At 34.6% G+C, this 15,030-nt stretch overlaps 1 protein-coding gene across 5 annotated transcripts in view; it reads right to left on the bottom strand.

The window, feature by feature from the left end:
• Positions 1–15,030, bottom strand: part of NBEA (neurobeachin) — a 629,334-nt gene that overhangs the window by 541,645 nt on the left and 72,659 nt on the right. For all 5 annotated transcript variants that reach the window (XM_049701354.1, XM_033410053.2, XM_049701353.1 and 2 more), the window contains exons 7-8: positions 12,904–13,023; positions 10,871–11,017 (exon numbers count right to left, since the gene is read on the bottom strand). In XM_049701354.1, the coding sequence (XP_049557311.1) occupies positions 10,871–11,017; positions 12,904–13,023 (267 nt within the window). The remainder of the gene's footprint in view (positions 1–10,870; positions 11,018–12,903; positions 13,024–15,030) is intronic.

The following is a 15,030-nucleotide window of genomic DNA, read 5'->3' on the forward strand; positions in this document are numbered from 1 at the left end:
TGGTAGCATATTTTGAATATGTATATATCTTCCAAAAGAAACTAGCTAAAAAGGAAAATCATTTAAAATATTATAGTTTAAAAATAAAGCTTCCTTTTTTACAGAGCAAGTTGTTTATATAACCATATTTCAAAGGCACATTAAGTACATATTACTCAGAGGCTTTTATTTCTATAAAATTTTTATTTACAAATGTACTAGACATAAAAATATGTGTGATACAGTAAAAGGAAATAATCAGGAGACCAGAAAAAACCAACTACATATAAACAGTTCCTCAAAAAGAAAAAAATGATGGAAATGGAGTGGAGTATCACAAAAGAAGAGATAACATCTTGGTATGAAATATACTATAGCAGCGGTCCCCAACCTTTTTGGCACCAGGGACTGGTTTTGTGGAAGACAATTTTTCCACAGACCGGCGGGAAGGAGGTTTCTGGATGATTCAAGAGCATTACATTTATTGTGCACTTCATTTCTGTTATTATAACATGTAATATATAATGAAATAATTATACAACTCACCATAATGCAGAATCAGTGGGAGCTTGTTTTCTTGCAACTAGATGGTCCCATCTGGGGGTGATTAGAGATAGTGACACCCGAGGTGTGTTGCTTACATCCAGTCTACTCCGTGATCTCATTCTGCTTGCTGTCACTGCAGAAAACCCTGCTTCACAAAGATAGGATGTTGGAAATGCAAGCAGGCTTTTCAGTGCTTTTGTGGCAATCTCAGGATATTCTGCCTGACTTTAATCCAGACATATGGAGATTTGAAGTCGTCTCAAACATATTTTTAAGGCCACTGTCATTTGCCAAGGATCAGGCAGTTGATCCTCTTCTAGCATGGACAAAGTCGATTCACCTGGCTTATTCACGAATAAGTGAATCTACTCCTTCCCAGTTCAGGGGTCTTTTGTGGTTGGGAAGTAATGCTCAAACTCTTGAAAGCTGAGATAGGTGATCATGCACCAGCTGGGAGCGAAAAGGCCCTGGCTCAGTCTATTTCAAAATCTCCGCTAATGTTTGAAACATGTCAAAAATCCCAATGTTCACTCATTGCCCCCATAATTCCAGTTTGGCTTTGAATGCAGCCACTTTATCTACTGACTTGAACACAGTTGCTGTACTCCCCTGAAGTCACAGACTGAGTTCGTTGAGCAGGTTGAATATGTCATACAAGTAACCAAGTTTTGCGACCCATTCTGTGTCACTGAAACGTGCTGCCAGTGGTGACTGTTTTTCTAAAACAAATCTCTGGAGCAGCTTTCGGAACTCAAAAACTCTGGCCAGGGATCTCCCTTTAGAAAGCCATCTCACTTCTGTGTATAAGAGAAGATGTGTGTGCTCTGCGTCCATCTCCTCACAGAGCTGCACGAACAGACGTGAGTTAAGGCCATGTGCCTTAATGTGGTTGATAATTTTAATCACATCCTGCAAAATGTTGTTAAGTTCAGTCGACATTTTTCGTCTAGGCAGAACTTCTCTATGGATGACACAGTGGGTAGACACACATTCAGAAGCGACCTCTTTTGACCCAAGTAGTGAAACCAGAAAGCCATCCAGTCATGGCAGCCACTCTGTCCGTGCATATACTGACACAAAATGCCCAATTCAGTTTTCCTGATATGTAATCATTCAAAGACTGAATAGTTCTGTAGCTGTGGTGTTGGTTGGCAACAAAAGTGCACATAACATATCCTCATGCACATCCTCCTGAAAAATATATCGCACAAAAACAAGCACTGTTGCCTTGTCAACATCGGTAGACTCGTCAACCTGGATTGCGTACCATGGTGACTCATTAATCATCTCTAAAAATTGTGCCTCAATATCCTCTGCTATTTCATCAATTCATCTAGTTACGGTGCTAGCCGAAAGAGGAACATGTGCCACCTTTTGAACTGCAGCCTCTCCTAAAAGTTCACGACAAATGTCCTTAGCAGCAGGCAGGATCAACTCTTCACCAACAGTAAAGGGCTTCTTAGCTTTAGAAATGCGGTTAGCCACTAAGAACGATGCTCTCAGTGCAGACACATTTGATGAAGTGGCGGCCTTCAGTAATTGCTTCTGTTCTTCATGTTCACGTTTTTTTCTTTTGAAAAACTCCAAAGTCTTGTCTTTTAATGCAGGGTGCTTGGTCTCCATGCGGCAAAGCAGTTTTGAAGGTTTCATGGATTTGTTGGATAGAGAGTCGCCATGTATTATACAAAGCGGGCTTGGAGAATGTGAATCACCTGTTTCAATGAACCCATAATTTAAGTAGGACTCTTGGTTTTTTCTTTTAAATGCAGCTTTCTTTTTGTTGGCATTCTTAGAGTCTTCTGCTCTCTCATCATTGGGTCTTTCTCCCTTTTCAAAGAAGCTCTCCGGCGACGTTTGATTTTTACTCATTTTGGCTAGGGTTAGCTTGTGGGCTTACCAAAACTGTGACTGAGACAAGTGCACAGTGCAGGAAAGAGGCACACACAGAAGTGGTAAATAAAATAATGGGCGGGCCACGCGTGGACTAAATTAAGTGTCGGATTCTGACTTAAAGCCCACCACCAGATGCAGCTGTATAATTGAAGTACATCAACTCACTTGCCACTATAAAACCTGCCACCAGATGCAGCTTAATTGTCACTTGCCACTCACTGATAGGGTTTTGATATAAGTCTGCAAGCAACTGATTTATTATGGTCTCTGTGCAGTCAAACCTCTCTGCTGATGATAATCTGTATTTGCAGCCACTCCCCAGCACTAGCATCACTGCCTCAGCTCCACCTCAAATCATCAGGCATTAGAGTCTCATAAGGAGTGCACAGCCTAGATCCCTCGCATGTGCAGTTCACAGCAGTTCGTGCTCCTATGAGAATCTAATGCCACCACTGATCTGACAGGAGACGGAGCTCAGGCAGTAATGCAAGCAATGGGGAGCAGCTGTAAATACAGATGAAGCTTTGCTCGGTCATCCACCACTCACCTCCTGCTGTGTGGCCTGGTTCCTAACAGGCCACAGACCACTTCCGGTCTGTGGCACAGGGGTTGGGGACCCCTGTACTATAGAATGAAACAAGCAAAACTAAACTATACGTTCATTTATAAAAACATTTAATGCTTCTCTTTGAATTCTGGACACTACTGTCTTCATTAAAGTTTTTTTCCTCCCACTTCAACTAATTGCCTAAGGTGTGATAATCAAGATTACTCATGACCTCCATGCTGCTAAATTCAGTAGACATTTTTCAGTCCTCAATTTACTCAACCTGTCAGCAGCATTTGAAAGTTAATCATTTCCTCTTCCTTTAGACTCATTACTCAGTCATCTTTTGTCTCTCAACTCACTTTATTGGTACCTAAATCCAGTCTTGGGGCTTTAAATCCTGTCTATATCCTGTCAACTTTAAACTTCTATCTCCAAACTACACTTCTCTCCTAAGCTCCAGACTTATCTCATTTCTCCATTTAGATGTCTAATAGGCATTTCAAATTTAACATGTCAAAAGCCAAACTCTTGATCTTCCTCCCCAAAACTTAGTCCTTCCAAGTCTTTCCCATCTCAGTAAATAACAAATCCATCAATTCAGTTATTCAAGCACTGGGTCACCTTTGAATCCTCTCTTGCTCCTTTACCCCATATTTATAGTGACAGAATATCCTACTCACTTTACTTCCAAAATACATCCAAAAGCTGTCCTCTTAGAGTTTTAGTTTAGGTATGCTTTATCAAAATCCAGTCAAGTCCCATTACTTTCCACTGCTATCAGCCTTGTCTAAACTACCATTGTCTTTCACCTAAATATTTGCAATAGCCTTCTAACTAGTCTCTCTATTGCCACTGATGCTTTTAATATTGATATCAGATCAATCCACTCAAGACTCTCCAAAGGCTTTCCCTCTCACTCAAGAGTAAAAAGCAAAGTCAGAACAATCATCTGCAAGTCTTTAATTGATACCTGAATTTATCTCCTACTACTCTCCCTCTGCCTCTCTCTATCCTAGTCACAAGGAAATACAGTCAGTCACAGTGTTTTTTAATCTACCAAGTCAGAGCCTACCAATGCCCTTAAGACTTGCCCTTCCATTTGCCCTGAAAGCTGTTCCCCAGATGCACGTGGCTGGCATCAACTTCATCTCCTTGAGGTCTTTAGTAAAACCTCTTCTAATCACTCTATTTTAAACTGCAGTCTACCACTTTCCCTGTTTTTCATCTACTTTATTTTTCACATTGTACTTATCACCATCTAGCACATTATATATATATTTTTATTTTGTTTTGTTGTCTGTCTCCTCCCATGATAATGTACATCCTCTTTCCCCCCAATAAAGGCAGGAATTTTTTTTTATTGAAGTACAGTTGACTTATATTATTTTCAGATGTACTTATAGTGTACTTATAATACAGTGACTTATAATAATTATAAGATGTACTTATAGTGACTTATATTAGTCACTATGTTTAGTGACTGCTTCAATAGTTTTATAGATTACACACTATACAAAGTTATTATAATACTATTTATAATATTCCTTGGGCTGTACATTACATCTATGTGACTTGTTTTATAACTGGTAGTGTGTATCTCTTAATCCCCTTGATATATTTCACCCATCCTCCCATCTTTCCTCCAGCAATCACTAGTTTGTTCTCTGTATCTGTGAATATGTTTCTATTTTGGTGTATTTGTTGATTTGTTTTTTAGATTCCACATATTAAGTAAAAAAATACAGTATTTGTCTTTCTCTGTCAAAGCAGGGATTCCTGTCTGTTTTATTCACTATCATATCCCTAACCCCTGAACACCTAGAATAACAATGCCAAAAAACAATATTTAATAGTAATATTTACTAAAAGAAAGAATGACTGAAAGAGTGAATGATTCTTATTCATATTCAGTCTCTATTGGCTTGCATTAATTTATTTTGTTTTTCCTTTCTATTAAGTATGTATTGAATATATGTTACCTTTGATTTGAAAAAGAGGTCTACAGCATAGGCTGTAGGGAAATTAAATAATACTTACATTTCAAAAAAAGAAAATGATTTAAAATTTGTCATTTTTTTTTTGTCTTGGCTATTGAATTTCAGTCAATATCATTATATCACAGACACTTTATAAAATATGGAAAGTCTGCAACCATATAGCTCCATTTATATCCCCTCCCCAGAACCTACTGTTAGAGTTGCCATATATATTACATTTATATACATTATAAACCAAAAGGACAGTGTAGTAATGTTTTCTTTAATCAGTTTTGTTTATTTTAAAGAAAATAACAGAAAGGATATTTTATTTTTACCCATACAGTTAGCATTCCTAATGGTCTTCATTCATTCCTAATGATCCAACTTTCCTTCTCCAGTCTGTAATGTACATCTGGTAGCAACAAATTATCTTAATTTTCATTTATAAAACTTAAAGAATATATTCACTGAATGAAAAATTCTGGGTTGACAGGTTTTGCTCCAGCTCTATGGCTTCCCTGATTTCTAATGAGAAGTGTGCAGTTACTCAAATGATTCTTTACCTTATTTATGTCTAGTTTTTCTCTGCTTGCTTTCAAGATTTTCTCTTTCCTTTGGTTTTCTGCAGTTTTACTATAATATGCCTTCTGTGGTACTCCTTAAATTTATTTTGTTTGGAGTTTGCTGAGTTCCTTCAGTCTATAAATAGTTTTTCAACAAATTTGGGAAAGTTTCTACTATTATTTCCTCAAATATTTTTTCTGCCCCCTTCTCTCACACTTTTTTCAATTAAAAGTTAATCAATAATCATATGAGAAAGACGTGGAAATTTTTATTCAAGCCAAATTTGAGGATTATAACCCAGGAGACAGCCTCTTAGTGAGTTCTGAGAACAGCTCCCAAAAGGTAAAGGGGGGAAAGGTCAAGTATATATGACAGTTTGGTGAAGAGGGTACATGCAACCAAACGCATATCTCAGTAGAAGGCTGATGCTAGTCATGAGGAACAGACTTTTAGTTAATGATTTTAGTGCTTTTCTAAGTATGGGAAAACGTATGAGTTTGGGTTCATAAAACCTTCTCCTGAAAATATCAAACTATCTGAAGGCCAGTTCTGCCAGTTTCCCCAGAGCACAGAGTGTCTCATTCCTGGTCTCTGCCCTGAACTCCTTTCAGGGTGTATTAAAAGTCAGCAACTGCAGTGGCTAACGACTTGATTCTTGTAGAACTGGATGGTGGGAAACATTATTTTCCAATCCCTTCCTTTTCAGTTTGGGAGGCATTTCTGAACGAATTTGTCCCATGGCACTAAGAATACTCAGTCCCATGTCAGGCGAGGATTTTGTTGACAGGCCACCCAATGTGCTGTTACTGGACTAGGCCCTGTTAACAGTAGCCAAAGGCCTGTGGACCTCCTCTTTCACTAGTCTGTTATGGTCCAGGAAATGGTTCCCTCTTGTTGTTTTTTCCCATATCTAGAGTTATACTATTACCATCATTGATCTCATATGACTATATATTAGGTCAATCATTTCAAGTCACCTAATAATCATTAATTTTATCTGAGGCTCAGTAACACATTTGGTAATACAAGGAACAATAATCTTGTAAAATAGGCAGAATATAAGTATTATAACTAGTAGCATTAATAAGGTCCTAAGTATTTAAGCTAAAAACTTCTATTAGGTGTGGCCCAGTATCTCCAGTCTGTTCTGCACCAATTGCTATCTTTAAGGGAAATGATATACTGGCATTGTATATAAAGTTCACCAAACATGTCTGCATGTACAAGGCAAGTAGTGGGTCATCATGACTCCTTACAGAATTGATAAAGGATTGTTATCTTCTAAGGAGTTATATGGCTGGCAATAGAAGGAGAAAAACTGATCTTTATGGTTGAGCAGGTATTTCTGCATTGGGAAGGTCTGGTTAATGCATAATGCAGATGCACAATGCACACCAGAAGGGAGAAAGGAGTCCAAAGGGCAGAGAAAAACCTTGTGTTTAAATTTTTCTTGTCTTGCCTTCAAATGTAAATTTTTATTTCATCACTTTGCATATTAGATTTCAAGACTGTCCCATAAATCTCTTCAGTTCTTTCCCCCCAATCTTTTCTATCTCTCTTCTAATGTTTCAATCTATATCCAAGTTCATTTGTTTTTCGTTCATGTCCATTCTGCTAATAAGCAAACAGTGGATTTCTTTTTACTTTAAATATATATTTTTAGTTCCAAATTTCCCATTTGATTTTTTTATTTTGTGGTTGATAATTCCCACCTGTTAATTCATTACAAGCAAATTTTTTTACACTGCTGGTTATAAAAAGTCCCTTAAAGTCTTCATGTGATAATTAAACAATTCTATGTTATCTTGGAGGTGGCATGTGCCGATTTTCTCTTCCCTTGAGAATAAGTCACATTTACCTAGCTCTTCATAGGATGAGTAATTTGTGATGATATGCTGGACATTTTGAATATTATCCTGGGGAGACTATATTCTGAAAAAATCCAGATGATTTTGTTTTGGGGGGTCGTTTTCTTGTTTAGATACAATTACAAATTGTCATGCCTTCTGTGTGTGGTGTCTCAGATCTCAATTCAGTTCCTGAAGTCTTATTTACAATCTACTATCCGTTTGTCATGATCATACATGGTTTCATGGGTCAGCCATAGATTTTAACTGTGTTTTTTTAAAATATAGAATTCAGACCCTTTTCCGACTGCCTCTTTTCTGGGGGCCCATTAATCACCCTGTAGTGCTGGTTGCCCTAGTGCTTGTTACCTTAATTTTTCTGGCTGGGAAGTTGGTACATCAAAATAGAAAAATGAGAAACTCAGCCCATGCTGACCACTTGTTCCATGTTTTGACTCCCCTCTAAAACATCCCTGCTTTTTATTCAGTCACGAAGGCCCTCACGTGGATTTTTTCAGCATGATGTCCAGAGTTTTTACACGGTTATTTGTGGGAATATCAGTTTCTTAGGAGCTTTCCCTTCCATACGAGTTTTGGAAAATCTCCAAAGTGGATTTCTCATTCTGGAGGTTGTTTTATACATTTTCTCTTATCAGTTAGGCTTTTATCCTAATATAATAAACTGTTAAAACATCATGATGCTATCATTTTCTTGAATGTAAGACAGAACACAATACTAAATACTGAAATATCTAGCAATGAAGACTAATTGCTTGACACATAGGTTATTTGATAATTAAGAAATCTCCAGTAATGATTATGAAATATCTAAACTTTGTTAAAATCTGTTCTGCAAGTTTATGTCAAAAGGCCACCTTATATATGACTTCATAATCTTGTAAACATTCAATAACTCCAACCAAATGGAGCTCCAAAATCAACTTAACTCAGAGTAAATTTTACTATACTACAGAAAGTTACACTGAGAAAGTCTGTATTTTACAAATTTCTTCCAAACCTAATGAGTTATTTAACTGATTAGTGATATCTTTCCTCATTTGCCATTTACCAAAGATAACCAAATACAAAATATTCACTGACAAGTTACACTGCTCAAAACCACATAAAGAAAATTATTTAGCACTCTCATGATCCACAGGTCAAAATCACTTGAGACAGGCTTCACAGTATAGATATTCTGAAGACATTATTTGGGGGAGAATTAATTTATTTTATTTATTTTAAAGCCCAGATGTTGACATGCGATCTACATTAAGCTCAGAACCACAGACAATACTGTCTGACCAATACAACTCTTTTATGCTGTCTCTTTTCTCCAGAGATTCTGAGGCAAAAAATATAAATACTGTGTTATTATATAACAACTAATGATGTAAGGTTCATTTGTAAAATTTCAACTAATTAATATGTCCTACATACCTTAAAAATTCCACTGTAACCCACTAACGCTTCATTGACGGGAAGTGACCTTGCCTCCTACTTTACCAAGAAAATTGAGACTATAATGTGTGAACCACCTCAGCCTTTTTCCCTGTCATAACACAGTCTGATATTCATTTGCATCCTCTGCACCTTTCCTTCATTTTCTGAATTTCCAGAAATAACTTTTTAATGACAAAATTTTTGCAGATGCCTGTCCTGATAGTAATTGTACTTTTAAAATTTACAAGTTGAGAAAATACACATGCACCCATGGACTTACAGTCAACCTCCATCAACAATAAGGGGCCCAGCAGGCTATGCCTACAGACAGGGAACTTTCAAATCTTAATGAAATACATTTTCATGAAATGCTCAAAATTTAGAGCCATTTTCTTTTAAAAGTTCTGACTCTGATGTAGGTACTCTATTGTCTATGTTAGGATTCAAGGAATAGATTCTTCATCACTTGGGTACTTGTGTACAAACAAGGTGACAGAGTTACTACTTATTTTCACTGTTGGTATAAAAGAATGTGATAAGAAAGAGCCATATGACAAATTGCTAAGTTTGCAAAGTGGTTCAGAACAATGTTTGCGCCTTTCTGAATGGAGAATTATATAACTACTTATGTTTAACCCTTTTTCCTTTTTGCTGCCAAGAAGCTCCCACCAATTCTGAAATTTCACTATAGCAATCATACTGGATTTATGATTTGCACATCTGTATTTTCTTGATTTTCTACCTTTATTTATATTTCATTGGTTTGTCACTCTACTTAACATCACTCTGTTAGTGCTTGAAGAAAGCAACTTCACATATTAATATGGAACAAGGCAAAGAAGTATGAAAGGAAGGCAAGTTGCATATTAGCCCAAATATCTGAATTACAGAAACATTTCCATGCAAAGCCAACACATGGCCAAACTAGGACTCAAACCCAATAAAAGGACCCATGAAAGAAAAAGTGGCTGTACAAGCGTAAATTCATTTCTAGGGATAGTAAAACAAATAAAATGATATGGAAAAAAGATGGTAGTAAATACTGTCACCTTGACATAAAAATGACAGCACTATTGTCATTCAATATTATTATGGTTATTAAAATCATTGGGAACAGAAATATCTTTTAATAAGGGTAAATTCAAACTGTTACTTATATGTCCAATATAGAACATAAAAATTTAAAAAGAAATGTTAATCCAAAAATCCAAAGGCAAAGAAGAAATATTTTTAATGTTTAGTACTCCTTTTCTATAACACAATCTTCACATTATTTAAACAGTAATTTAAAAAAAAAAAAAAAAAAACTCTTACATGAAAGACACGTGCTTCTTCAGAAATACAAATACTTTGACTTACACTTTAGAATTCTCGCTCAGCTCCAAACAGCTTGGGATATCACAATTCCTAATGTGACTTAAACAAAACTCACATATTTCCCCAGCCAGGTGTACTGCTCATTAAGAACTAATTCATATATGTGAACGTAATATCTTGCTTAAATATATCTTTGTTTTTAAAGTCAAAAAACCAGAAGAATATGATAAATCACATTAAATAGTTTTGCAAAATTAGGATATGCACTACTGTACCCACTTCCTTGCCTACTGCAAAGGACAAACAAGAATAGAAGCTAAAACTGAATAATTTCAGCTACATGTAATATTTTACATCATTTTCCTTCTAAATAATTAACTATTCTTTTCGAGTTATTTCTAACATTTCAATTGTTCATAATATAATTTATATATTTCAAAATTTGAGATTTCAAATACCACATTAAGCAATATGGCTTTATAAAATTTATTATTTCAGAATTATGTCAAGAAAAGCCACAGCTTCAACATTAGAAAACATTCTAAAGAATAAAAGAAGTTCATGAAGGGAAAATACTTAAAAAGTGAAAAAGCACCTTTGAAACAAAATGAAACATATAATAATAACTCAGTTCCAAAATACAGAGATGACTTTTAAACCACATTGAAGAAAGTCTATCACTATATATTATATTGTATCACATTTCACACCTAAAACTTTCCATAGAATTTATAATAAGATGGTTTTACTACCTTATATCCAGGTCCTAACTGATGAATTGCAAATATCTGTGCAGGGTTGAGGGCTTCACTGAACACATACACGGCACCAAGTTGACCACAGAATACCCTATTTGCATCAGCAGTTTCTGAAGATCCGAGAAAGCACTTGTCATAGCTCTAGTTTTAAAAAGTCATAAAAAAATCAAATGTTTTATTTTGTAATGACAAAATATTTAAGGACACCTGCCTTCATTGTCAGGAATACCATAAGGCATAACAATAATAACAGAAGAAAGCAACAATTAAGACTCTATGGAATATTTAAATAATAAAAAACAACTAAAGATTTTTTAGGGAAAGTTAATCAGTTAAATGTTTCATATTTATGGGCAAGCAAACAAACAATAACCATCTACTCAATAATCACCTGACCAACTCTCCAAGTTCTATGGTTAAAAGCAAAAGGGCTTATAACTATTTATTTACAAAAGTAAAATAAATTTTAAAACTGTAATTATTTATAATTGTCCATAGATAGTCATCTGAATCAACATAATGACTATTCCAAATTTAACCATAAACACACTGGACTGAATTTTAAAAGTTCTACCTAATTTCTCCACTATGGATACATTTCTCTATTTCTCTACACTAAGTTAAGGACACAAAGAAAAATCACTTCCTTCTCTTACATGAGTAGGAACTATGCAGAATCAGATAAACAATAATCACCAAAATCTGCTGACTAAAGCAGATGGTACAGTGCTCTCCATCTGGGGAGTTCAGCACCTAAGAAACCACACTTAACAAGACCCTTCCCACCTCTACTTCTTAATTCTCACCTAATACGTGGCCCCACCTATCCAGACCAGTGAAAGCAGTCACTGTTCAGTTCAGTCCTCCCAACCTCACAGGTTATTCTACACTGGAATATGATAAGCAAGACATTATATATGTATGGAATCCCTTTGGTGCCTCAGTAAAATAACCAAAAAATTGTGAATGAGGTAGAAAGAAAGACACTCCTCATAAAATACCCAATCTTTAATTAAAAGTATAGGAAATTAAGAACTGACTGCATAATGTATGTGTGTATATGTGTTATTGTCCAGGCCTCTCCATTTCTTGGAATATTGCAAATAAGTGAAAAATCAGTCTTTTCTCCCTTTCTCTTTTTAAATATGACTACAGAGTCATGACAGTCAACAAAATCACTCTGCAATAGAAAAGACTGTCCCCTTTGGAGGGCAAATAGGAAGCAGAATTTCATGTGAATATTCTAATTCTGAAAAAAATCATTCTCATAAATATTTATTGACTGTGACCCAACTATGAGTTTCTAGGACAGAACAAGCAAACTGTTTCTGTAAAGGAACAGACAGTAAATATTTCAAACTCTGCAATCTCTAACTCGTTTCATCACAGATTCTTCTTTGATTTTTGTTTTATTTGAGTCTTTAAAAAAAAAAAAAACCTTTAAAAAAATGTAAAAACCAAGATAAACTTTCTACTTCTGCCTCAAAGCTTTTGCACTCACTGCTTCCACTGAATGTGATATTTCCTCCAAATATTCACATGGCTTTCTCCCTCCACTCTTCTCACTAAGACCATCTCTGGACCATCTGGCTTCTCCCTTCCCTATACCTACACTTTTATATTTGTTCCCACTTAGTTTTTCTCCACAGTATTTATCACCATTTATCTAGTAAATAATAGTCACATGTTATACTTATTCGTTCTGTTTAAGGTCTTGCTTTCCCATCAAAATAAGGTATAAGACACAACTCTTAATGCTTGAGATTCTGAAAAGAATAGAATAGTGCATTTATGTTTTTGACCTAATACTTAATAATTTGGCCAAGCAATTGTCCTTTTTTTGTATCATTAATCATATCTTTTAGCAATTTAATTATACTAAATTAAACCAAGAGTTCACTTAATAGAAAAAAATTTCTAAGTAAAAGTATTGTTTCTACCAAACTATTTTATTATTCAATTCATGCTATAAACAGTGATAGATCAAACACTCAAATACATTAAAATACAGATAAATAAAAACTTACATCATTTGTGTTAACATGCCAAGCCATATCACCGTAGGACACCAGCTGTCCATTAACATAACACCGAATTTCACTGTTCCTCCATCGATTGTAAATGTGCACAATGCTGATCATGTACCACTTAAATGAAAAAAAAATTAGGATATCAATATGTAATGTTTAGTTATTACTGTTTAAAAGCAACCATAACATTTATCCCACACTACAAAAAATTGCTTGAAGGAATATTAATGATCGTGCACTAGCATTTTTTCAAATTCCCTTTCCCATTTCTCATTTTACAGGTGAAAAAAATGACTCATAAAGAATAAATGTGTGATGGAGACGGAGCAAGAACGCTTTCAGCTCTGGACTGACATCCTTCTACTATACCAAGATCCAAAAATTGTGTAAATACAATTATATTTATGCTCATTCATTTAATAACATTTGCATTGCGCCAGGCACTGCAAATACCCAGTTTTTACAGACAGACCATAGGTTCAAACTCTTCTGGGATTTATGGAGCAGTGGAAGAGCCATACATTAGACAAGTAAACAAATACAGAATTAAAAATCATGATGATTACTGTGGGGAAATAAGAACAGTGTAAACTGAGAAAGAATATCCTAGGATTCTACTTTGGATTGAACAGTCAGGAGAAATCTGTCAAGGAAAAAAATTTAACATTTATAATAAGATTTAGATAATTTCAATTCCACAATTTAGAATTATTAAATCCAGGAATAATTATATTTAACTTAATAATGTGTGACTATTAATTAAGAATCAAGGAATGAGTTTATACTCAGCTCTCATTTTATAGTTACCAGTGTCAACAAAAAGCATTTTAAAGTCTATTTTCATATGAGATGATTTAAGTTCTATAACAATTTGTGGATCTAATCCTTGGCCTCTTTGGAGTTAATAGCCTAATGCAGATAATAGAGAAATATTATTTCTAAACTACAGAAAAATACAAATGATTTATAGATATTTAAACAATTATGCTTTCATCAGTTAAGAGAGATTTAGACTAGTTTTCCCCAAAAACATAAAAATATAAAGTACAAAGTTTGTTCTTCAGATTAGTTAAAAGCACTATTCAATTTATTTCATACATATTTTACATAATATAAAGCCATAAGAGTAATTCTTAACCACTAAAATATTAATCATTTCAAGGTATCTGAAATACTTTGAACAAAATTCAATTTTATTCATTTTGATTTAGAAAATAAAAATAGTGCACTGAACAACTCACAGAAGACAGTAATACAAGCAACACTTTTCCTCAATTACATAAAAAAAAAGTCAGGTCAAACCATTTAACCCCTAAAACATGTCTGTTTTAAAGTTGTTTTATTCTAGATCATCCTTAATTTACTGCAAACTGAGGCTTTCACCTGACCTGAAAGCAACATATATGTTGGCCCTGATTAAAATTAGAAGAAAATCTTCAAAGTTGGTCATTTAGTGACTCATGTTTCTAAATATTATAAAATTATCAAGAAACTGAGCTTAAAATAAATTTAAGAAAAATCTTATAGAAGTTTACACGTATAAGAATTAAAATTTACCTCTCTAACACTCATTGAGTTTAAAAAGTTTCAACCAGAATGCTATCTGGGTAAAACAGGAGATACAATCTTTATATTTTGGAATAAAATTTTTAGAAATTTTAAACCTCTAAATACAACAGAAATAAATAAATATCTATTAATAGAAAGGGATTTTCTGTTGCCCAAAGACAATTTTAATATATGAAAATTATGAAAAACTGTTCCTAATACATATCTGACACCCATAAATAAGATACCACGGACTATATTTCTATTTATTTTTTATCTACTATTTCTTCATTATGAGATTTTTTCCTGACAAAATTGATATTATTTACTCCTCAAAGTCGTTCATTCAAAGAATTTACTGTGGGCCTACTTCATGGCAAGTGTCCCCCAGATCGTAGGCACATAAAGAAATGTAACATATACAGCCTAAAGGAGGTTTCATTAGAGAAACAAACATGAAAACAACTATAAAACAATGGATAATATCTAAATTACACATATGGGAGCAAAAGAAGTAATGACTAACTGAGGGTAGGTAGAAAGGAAAGACAGAGAAGGAAGGCTAACAGAGAAGAG

The sequence above is a fragment of the Orcinus orca genome, chromosome 18, assembly GCF_937001465.1.
Source record: "Orcinus orca chromosome 18, mOrcOrc1.1, whole genome shotgun sequence".
Classification (NCBI taxonomy): Eukaryota; Metazoa; Chordata; class Mammalia; order Artiodactyla; family Delphinidae; genus Orcinus; species Orcinus orca.